At 49.6% G+C, this 9642-nt stretch overlaps 1 protein-coding gene across 3 annotated transcripts in view; it reads right to left on the reverse strand.

The window, feature by feature from the left end:
- PKD1 (polycystin 1, transient receptor potential channel interacting) overlaps positions 1-9634 on the reverse strand; it is a 79434-nt gene extending 69800 nt beyond the window's left edge. For all 3 annotated transcript variants that reach the window (XM_042036889.1, XM_042036888.1, XM_042036887.1), the window contains exon 1: positions 9516-9634. In XM_042036889.1, the coding sequence (XP_041892823.1) occupies positions 9516-9559 (44 nt within the window). In that variant the 5' untranslated portion in view covers positions 9560-9634. The remainder of the gene's footprint in view (positions 1-9515) is intronic.
- Between the last annotated feature and the right edge of the window lie 8 nt (positions 9635-9642).

The raw sequence follows: 9642 nt of genomic DNA on the forward strand, positions 1-9642 counted from the left end.
AGATTCAGTCAGTGAGTGTAACCAGAAATTAAACCACCCAAGGCCAGTGGCATTGCTACCTTGACAGCTCACTGTCCTGTAAACACTGTAAAGGCACAGAGTAATGGTTTAATTACTGGATGCAGGGAGTGAGAAGAGAGAGCACAGTGAGGGCATTGGAGCTCAGAGTTCAGGGTCTGGCTGTTGGGCTACTGAAGTTATTCTTTTGTGTTGTATGAAACACAGTCAGGAACCAGTGATGCTCCTGGCACTTCCTGCAGAAAGCAGGGTGTGTCTTCCCTCTGAATTAAACCTTGGGAATTATGTTGTGTCAGCCCAGCAGAACCTCGAGTGCCACCCAGACAGCTTGAGTTTTGTCTTCACGGTGCTGCCTGATCTGTGCTATGCCCTACACAGCCTTCCTGTACACAGGAGCAGCACCTTTCCTTTCAATTTTCCTTAAGTAAAGCCCTTCCTTACTGCTGTAGGAACACAATCCACCACAGATACCAGCTACAGTGAATTTTCTTAACACAACTCAGGGACTAACAAAGGCTAACCCTTGGCCTCATCTAGCCTTTGTCTTCCCACCTCAGTTTTGTCTACACTAATTTTTTTAAGACTTCTGATCCAAACTTTGCACCGATCCATGCAATCAGAGGTCACAGAGCTCAGTCTATAAAGCCACTGACTTCATGTTTTCCCTCCGTAGGAGTAAAATAATGTTCCCACACTCTGATAGAAACCTTTGCTCTGCACAGATTTAATTCATTACTTATGAATCTCTGGCCAACGCCACTCTGCTCATGGCAGTGGCTCTCTACTTGCAGTCGTCTCCAGAGTCTGGGAGGACAGGGAATCTTCTTTTTGCTGTGTAGTGAAGGAGCTGAGATGGGATCCTGACTAATGGCTTCACCAACTCCTGCTTATGTTAACAGTCCTCCTCCAGAAAATCACCCAGGCAGCAATAAGGAGCTGTCCTCAACAACTGCTTCACAAACTGTTGGTCGGGAACCAAGATATTTTCCAGTGGAAACTCTTCTCCCAGGGAATCACTCTGCATCACATTTCAGATGAACACTGTGTTTTGCTTTAGGGAATAGAAGATTTCTTTTAAATTGTGCTTTGCTTAGGTGCGAGGGCAGTTCTGTGACACAAATCACTGAGGAGTCACTGTGCATCCTGCTGGAATCATTTAGGAGACTGGAATGGCAGCAGCCAACCTCAAAGGCAAGTGCCCATATTCCAAGCTGATGCTTTCGCAGGATTGCCTGGATCACATGCAGGTCTCAGGGAAGAGCTGCCCTTTCACGGTGCCTGCACCAATCTGTGAGATCCCAGAGCTGGTGCAGCAATATGAAACATGAAAGGTGCCAGTTCATTGCTCTTTCCATATCCAAACTCCTCCTTTGCAAACTCACTCTTTCCAGAAAGCTTTCCAAACCTTTTTCATCTGGGGAGGGGTGAAACCCAACTCTGCTGAGGGCTGGCTCTGCACTCCCAGAAGCACGACACTGTCTGCACAGGCTCTGCCAGGGCTCAGAGCCTTTCACCAGGTCCCCTGTGTCCCTGGGATCTGTCTGGGGGCGACAAGGCAGTCACCATCCTAAAAACCCTGTCCCACTCCTCTTTTGGTGAAACAACACAGCTTAAGCAGAGGTGTCTGAGGGAGTAGAAAGCACAGCAAAGAGAAGGGAATGTGGCTGCAACACTTTTCTTAGAGGCTCCACTCTGCATCCCATTGTGGTTTCCAGCTGTTCCCTCAGCTCTCCAAGACCCAAGAGAGGAAATGTGGCACACGCACTGTGCTGGGAGCACGTGGCATGGAATGGGGCCCGTGATTATTGTTCTTATCACCCCACAGAGAGCCTGGCACTGGCTGCAGAGCATGGCTGGATGGTTCCCTGTGCTCCCAAACAGCCACACAGCCCCTGCCCATGGAAGGGCCAGCACAGGAGCAACCCAGGAGGGAAAACCCGTGAACATTCCCAGAGTGACACGGCTGGTCCCACTGCCAGCAGGATGCTGGGTGCCAGCCCTGGGCTGCACACTGGGGCCATGAACATCCTCTGCAAGGGAAGGCTTGTTTGACATCTCTCCTAACAGCCCCACTCAAACACCCAAGAGCTGCAATGCCGCACAGGGCCCCCGTGCACAGCCCAAGGCCCCTGTGCCAGGATGAGCATCCTGCTCTTGGAAATGTGGCATATGGGAGCACCGGCAGCAGAGACAGGAATGGAACAGCTGCAATTTCCAAGCCACATGTGGAAAGGCTGCATTCAACCCCTAACACACATCCAGCCAGCTGTGAGGCGAGCGGGTGAACAGAGAGGAACAAAAATAGGCACTTCTGTAGTGCTTCTTCAAGCAACGTTTTTGCACTACAAAAATACACCAAAAAAAGAAAAAAAAAATAAAGGATCACGGGATTTTTTCCCCAGCTCTCACAGGGATTCACGTGCTCCCATCACAGTTTTAGGGATCAAGGGATCATACCCCCAGCTCACCACCCTGGGGCTGTGTCAGTGCAAGAATCTCCCGGGACAGGACACAGACGCTTTCACCAACCTGCCCTAAACCAAAATCCGCAGCTCCAGCCCGGCCTCACTCCACCCCCTTCCCGAGGCGTGGTTTGAGAGAGAAACGCTCAGCTTTGGCCAACACAATCCGGCTGGGCTCTGCTTTCCCAGGCTTAGCTGTTCCTCGGGTTCCTCCCTCCGGAGGACTCAACCCACACCCTGGGTCCTCTTTTTAGAGCACCACTCCCACCGCTCCCGGACCATGGAGCCTGTTTAACCCATTCCCAGCAGGACCAGAGCCCCTGACCAGCTGGGAAAGGGTTCACAGGGTCCCATGCAAGCCACCAGACCAGAGGGAGGAAGGAGAGGCGTCGCTGCCTGTCCCTGCAGGGAAAACTGCTCCTTTGCCTCTGGATCTGCGTAGGTCCTGTCCCTGCCAGAGGAGCCCAGAGCAGCAGCACAGATCCTGTGGGAGCCAGGGCTGAGGTGCTGCCAGGGGATGTTGCAATGGAGCTGTGAGGAGGCCATTGCTGGGGATCTGCAAGTACCACAGAACCAGGGAATCACCGAACGGTCTGGGTTGGATGGGACTGGGTTGGATTAAAGCTCATCCAGTGCCATCCCCTGCCATGGGCAGGGACACCTTCCACTACCCCCAGGTGCTCCAAGCCCTGTCCAGCCTGGCCTTGGACACTTCCAGCTTCTCCAGGCAACCTCACAGGGAACAATTTCCTCCCAATATCCCATCTATCCCTGCCCTCTGGCAGTGGGAAGCCATTCCCCCTTGTCCTGGCACTCCATGCCCTCATCACAAGTCCTTCTCCCCTCTCCTGTAGCTCTTTAAAGGACCAGAAGGTCTGTCCAAGGAGGTGGGCACCGGCTCTGGGAGGGCTACAAACCCCTCCCTGGAAATGTCCCTTTCAAAGCAGTGATTAGACCTTGTGACTACATCACACACACACAAATTGCACCGCACAGAGCCCATCGTGCTTCTCCACACAAGGAGCTGCATGTACAGGCTGACAGAAAACCAGCTGCCCAGCTGTCACCAGGAGAAACAAGGCCATGGTGTGGTGGCCAGGGACAATTTCAGATGAATAGGAACAGGCTGGCTGAGTCGTGGCTTGGATCCAGAATCCGTGTCACTCCAGATTGTCCTGCAGGCTCGTCAGAAACGAGCTGCTGTGACTGCTGGGAGAGCGAGCACAGCCCTGTCCCGATGGTCCTTCAGAGCATCTGCCAACACAACTGCAGTGAGAAAAGAGGATCCCACCGGCTCCCAACCCTGCACTGCCAGAGGGTACCCACAGCCCCAGCCTGCAGGTACAGCAAGGCCACACTCCAACGCCCACAAATGCCGTAGGTGGGAGATCCGTTACCACAGAGTGAATGAACATCAAGTCCTGTCACCAACCCAGCCTATCACAATCCCTTACTACGGGCTGCTAATTACATTCAGCATGACAGTAGGTTAAACAGAATTACACAGGACCATATGCCACGTCTGAAACTTCACCGCCAAGCTCAGCTTAGTGAGGTTTTTCCAAGGACTGATGCCAGGAAGCCAAAGAGATTTACCTGTTCCTAACCTGAGGGCAACTATTTTGCTGTTAATGCAGTAGAAACAGCTGCCTGAGGAATATCACACTTTGTTTTAATTATCTGTGTTTTGCTTATCTGCACATTATCAAAAAGGATGTGATCTTTTGAGGGAAAGGAAAGAGCTGGAAAGCTGAGGAAGTTCAGCCTGGAGAGGAGAAGGTTGCATGGAGAGCTCATAGCACCTTCCAGTATCTGAAAGAGCTACAGGGAAGCCAGAGAGGGACTGTTCATCAGGAACTGTAGTGATAGGACATGTGGGAATGGGTTCATACTGAAAGAGGAAAAACTGAGGTTAGATATATGGAAAAAATTCCTCCCTGTGATGGTGGAGAGGCCCTGGCAAAGGCTGCTCAGAGAAGCTGTGGCTGCCCATGGATCACTGAAGTGTCCAAGGCCAGATTGAATGGGGCTTGGAGCAACTTGGTCTAAAGGAAAATGTCCCTGCCAATAGCAGAGGAGTGAAATGAGATGATCTTTAAGGTCCTTTCCCACCTAAACTATTCCAGGATTCTGTGATTCTATGACAGAATAGTCACGGTTCCTATAATACACTGCACGTTGTTGATGCTCTTCCTGATGACAGCTATCCTTTAAATAAACGTGAATGGCAGCAAGCACATGAGTTTTCCTTTTTGTGCTCTTTGCAAAGTAAAAAACTATCATTATGTTTCAATTGACATTTTTAGTTTTGGCAAACAGAGATGCCAACTTCACTTCAGTATCTAAGCAAAGAACAGTGATTCGATATAACAAACAGGCTCATTCTTTACTGCCAAGGAAGGCTGAGAAATAAGGGCTGGAGAGGTCGGATGGGACACCCTCACCCTCCTTTGGGACAGGCAGTGACCTTCAGCAGAGCTTGTCCGTGCAGGCGGCAGCAGCTGAAGGGGAGCGTGGCCAGCAGCTCCGTAGCCACTGCGGCTTTCCAGCCTTGGAGCCACATTTCAGCAAGGGAGGGACAGAAGGGTGGGATGGTGGGGTGGGAGAGAAGGGTGGTTTGATGTGGGGGCAGAAAAGGGAGGACTGATGAGCAGCAGCAGCCATTCCTCTGAACAGCAATAGCACCATAAGCACAGCCTGGGAGCGGAGCTGCCAACTTTCCACTGGGGAAGAGATGGGAAATTTTCTCTTGAGCCTGACAGCGACTGCGTAAAATCAAGCTTTTGGCCGTGGAGGGACTAATTCACAAGTGCTATGTCCCCCAAAACCCACCCTATTCCCCACACTCCTCCATGCACTCTGCTCACATCAAAAGCAAGATCCAAGCAGCTCCCAGCCCGCTCCACCCTGGCACTGGAATGCACAGCTTTGCTCCCGAGCTGTTCTGCTTCCCCTGCTCACTTTGTTATTCACTTATTACAACTCAGATAAATGTCTGGGGACATATGGAGTAAATAAAATACAAAATCAAGCTGAACTGCAACAATCAATCAAAGGACAACAAAGCTTGGAGAAACAGAGAAAGGATGACGCAGAGACGCGTTATGGAAACCACAGTGTGGAAAACACGGCATGACAAGAGATAAAACAAGGAATCTCATTAAACGGGATGAAAGGCAGAGAAGCATTAACAAACCATATGAGTTCTACCTTCTGAGTGAGTGGTTTTCTTTTAAATCCACTCTTTGTGAGAGCAGAATGAAAGCAGCTGAGTGAAACACATGAGACCTGCCAGGGGCTTGCCAGCAGGAGAAGAGCAGGATCAGCCCTCACTTTCACTCCAACAAGGAAGAAGCAACACAGAGAAAAACACCACCAGGAAACTTAAAAATTTCAGGAAATACAGGGAAAAATCAGTGCAAACAGTGCACAGGAAAAAACAGACCAGGTGTCAGAGGAACCCCAGAAGGTTCCACCAGCAGCTCGTCCTGCCCTGTGAGGCTCCAAAATGTTTAATCACAATTCTTTAACATGTGGGGTTTTGTCACTTGCAGGGTTTGTAGATATGGCTGCACCACACTGCGGATCATGAAAACGATACATGTTGATGCTGCTCGGGATTATTTAATTGCAACTTTTGCACAGAGCAGGAACACCTTCAAATCCGCCTCTCTGGTGGATGCCTGTTCTTCCTGAGCTGGACATTTTTCTTAATACACTTTGAAACATCACCAAAAAAACCCCAAAGTTTTTTAAAAAGTTTCTCGGTCATGGGAACAGCACTGAGACTTCTCTGAAGCTTTAGGAAGGAGCACAATAAACAACCCAGCCCTCTCTAACACCAGAGCCCATTCTGCTCTGACACACCACCACAGAATCGCCCCCTTGTTCATACTCAAACTATTGCTACAAGTTGCTTATGGGACTGGTCCCTTCCACAGGCTGAAGGAATCTCATTGGCAAAATATTTATCTAGCACCTCATTTGGGCCCTTTTCCCCCTCCAAAATTTCTTACAAAAGAGAAATGCAGCCTTGTTTTCACTGGGATATGGCTTCCTATAAGAATGACATTCCAGGCTGTCTCAATTTTTTCTAGGAACAGCAATAGAGCTATTTTGCTTTTGTGGCCTGGACACTACTGTACAGACACTCCGCTGCCTGTGGGTTTACCTGAATTAGATTTTAATTTAAAGTGGAATTTTTCTTCCCCGATAGCTTTTGAAGACACCTCAAGCCTTGAACAGGCTTTCCCTGTATCATGTAGTAATATCAAAATCTACCAATCGTTGCTGACTCTTGAAATTTAAAATATCACCGACTCCAGGTTCCTGAGTCACAGGATCTGTTTATTTTAAGGTTTGTTTAGGTGAAGTCACCGGCTGGGCAGTGCAACCCCAGGGCTCACTGCCAAAGCCACAAAAAACCCCACTTGGTTTTGGATGAAAGTTCTGACCCCCAAACCTGCTTCTGCAGGAGCCTGACAATAGCAGAGCTTCTCTGCTCCCAGCTTCTCCTTCTCATCCATCCACAAATACTAATCCATGCTAATGAGGGGAAAATAAAGGAAGTTTCAACTCTCGTCCTTTTACATCGAGATTCTAATTTCCACTTCAAACCTGCCATGACACTGAAGATGTGTCAGAAAGAAGCAGTATTTGCAAGGGGAAGTCAGAAAATTTTGGTGAGGGTGATTTCCAGTTGAGGAATGAAATAAGCGATGAAAGCTCAAGAAAAAGCTCAGGCTCAAATAAATGCACAACAAAATCCGGTAGCGCTGAGAGCAAAGCACTTGAAAAGAGATGGATCAGAGCATTCCTCGGATGGAGCCCCTCGGAGGGGCTCAGAAGTGCAAATGCTGCCACTTGAAGCGCGTTGCTCCTCAAGTTCAGTTTTACATGTTGAGCACTGCGGATTATTTGGAAAAACAGACTTTGCTCCTGGTTCCAGCCAGACTTTGCGTTACACTTCAAGAACCTGACTCTGGCGATGGGAAGGGGCCAATATTCCCATTCGGTCTGCCTGGAGACTGCTTCCAGCGAGGTGTGTGGTGTCTGCGAGCAGCAGAGCCCATTTCCTTAGTGATTCTTTGGATGGGACATTTCCCTGTGCTCCTGGTAACAGTGCAGCCGCAGTTGGCATTTATTTCCTCAAAGCTGCTCTGTCTAAAACGTCGGATACAAGAGGAATTCATTTCCTAGGCCTCGCTTCTACAGCCAGAAATATGGAAGCACAGTTGCTGAGTGCAGCTGTGAGCACACACCTGAGCAGGGTCCGGGAATTTTGGTGTTGGGAATTTTCAGAATTTGGCCTTCCTAAAGGCTGCTTTCATTTCAAAATAATTCATTTTTTTAGAAAGGGGTTGTTGAGATATTAAAAAATAATTTTTCCTCTAATGAGAGAATAGATAAACTTTATTTATCTGTCAGTGTTCAACACAGGGAATGTGAAATGAATAGGCAAAACGACTTGCATAACCTCACTGCGCCATGAGCCAGAGTCACTCTCATCACAGTGAAATGAATCTTTAAATTCTTCATGGTTATAATAACAGAGTGAGTACACACCTGCATTCTCTGCCATCATCAGGAGGCCAAACAGGGCAGTAAACTTGAAAGAAACCCACTTCAGCACATCTTACCCAGCCCTCAGAACAGGACCAGCACACACAGTTGCACACACAGTGATGAGCTGCCTGACAAAGACGACTCTACAGCCTAAATTCCTAATACAACCAGCCCTCGGCAGAGCACAGTTCTGTGCCCTACCCAAACACTTCTGGAATCAGAACATGGTGCCATTAACACTATCCATTGCTCCAGTAGATTTCCCCTTCCCATGGTTTTGTTCACCTGCAAGAGCTTTACGTCCCACTTCCATCTGTCACTGCACAACATCTAATCCAAAACATTCTGGGAGCTTTCACAACTCAGCGCCTCTGAACAACAATAACATAGTCTCAAACACTTACTACCAAAATTAATAATCACAGAAACACATTGTAATAGCCCCAAATCTTCAAAAAGCCAAATGAAGGACTGGTCATCACAGCCTTCAGGAGGCTGCTCTACAGTGACCAGCGAGGAGCTGGCAGGTTCCACCTCTGTCACAGCCTCGGGAGCTGCAGATCCCCATCTCAAACCAACAACAGATAACACAAATCCAGAACCTCCATAATAAAAACCAGTCTTTTCCAGTTAGGGACTTTCTGCAACAAACAATGGCTGGTTTGTTTGCAAAAGTCTAAATGTATCTAGTAAGAAAAGAGCTGGAAAACACCTTGGCTGCTGAATTCAGAGATGTGCACATTTTCCTGAAGTTAGTCCAGCCTGCAAAAGCTACAATGTATGTTTACTGTGGTACTCCACAACTTCTACAGTATCTCTGTATTGACACTAAAAAGTGAAAGCTTACTTAAGAATATCCGAATAGAAAAGCAGACCCTTAATGCAGTGAAATACCACCAGAAATTAGTTCATGTGAGATCCATCCACCGTGCCGGGCCCCACGTCATCTCTCTTATATGAATCACTCCAAGCTTTTGTCTCGTCAAGAACTGAAAAGTTGCTCCCTACGGAAAACCAAACTTTTCCCCTACGTCTGTTTTTTGCGTCATGCAGTAAGTTTATCTCAGTGACAGAGCACATGGACCATTCCCGTGCCCCTCCACGGAACACGCCTGATTGATCTACCCAAAACAACGCCAGCATCTACACACAAACACATGTCATTCCATCCCAGCGCTTCCACGGAGAAATGTTTGTTACTTGTTAGTTGCGTCTTTCGGATTTGCTTTAAGGAGCGTTCAACCCCCATCCAACCGCTCGCTCCCGCACACCCTCCTCCTGTTATTCCCCAAGAACCTCCCGAACCAAACTCCCGGCACATAACTCCCGCTCCATCCCCCGCGGCGGGACACCGGGGCTATCCAGCTCCCGCTCTGGGCCGCTCCCCGGGCTCGGCCGGCGGCACCGCGCATCCCCCGGGCCGCGCCGGGCCCTCGCCCCCCGCCCGTGCCCAGCGTGCCCGGTACTCACAGCGCGGTGGCGGCGGGGGGCACAGCGGCCGCCGGGCGCTCCATGCCGCGGCCCGAGCAGTTGACGGCGCAGGCGGGCGCGGCGCAGGCACAGCCCGGGGCGCAGGGCCGGCAGGCGGGGGCCGGGG

The sequence above is a fragment of the Corvus kubaryi genome, unplaced genomic scaffold (assembly GCF_017639235.1).
Source record: "Corvus kubaryi isolate FWS band 111438036 unplaced genomic scaffold, C.kubaryi_AGA036_p1.0 37387, whole genome shotgun sequence".
NCBI classification, from domain to species: Eukaryota; Metazoa; Chordata; class Aves; order Passeriformes; family Corvidae; genus Corvus; species Corvus kubaryi.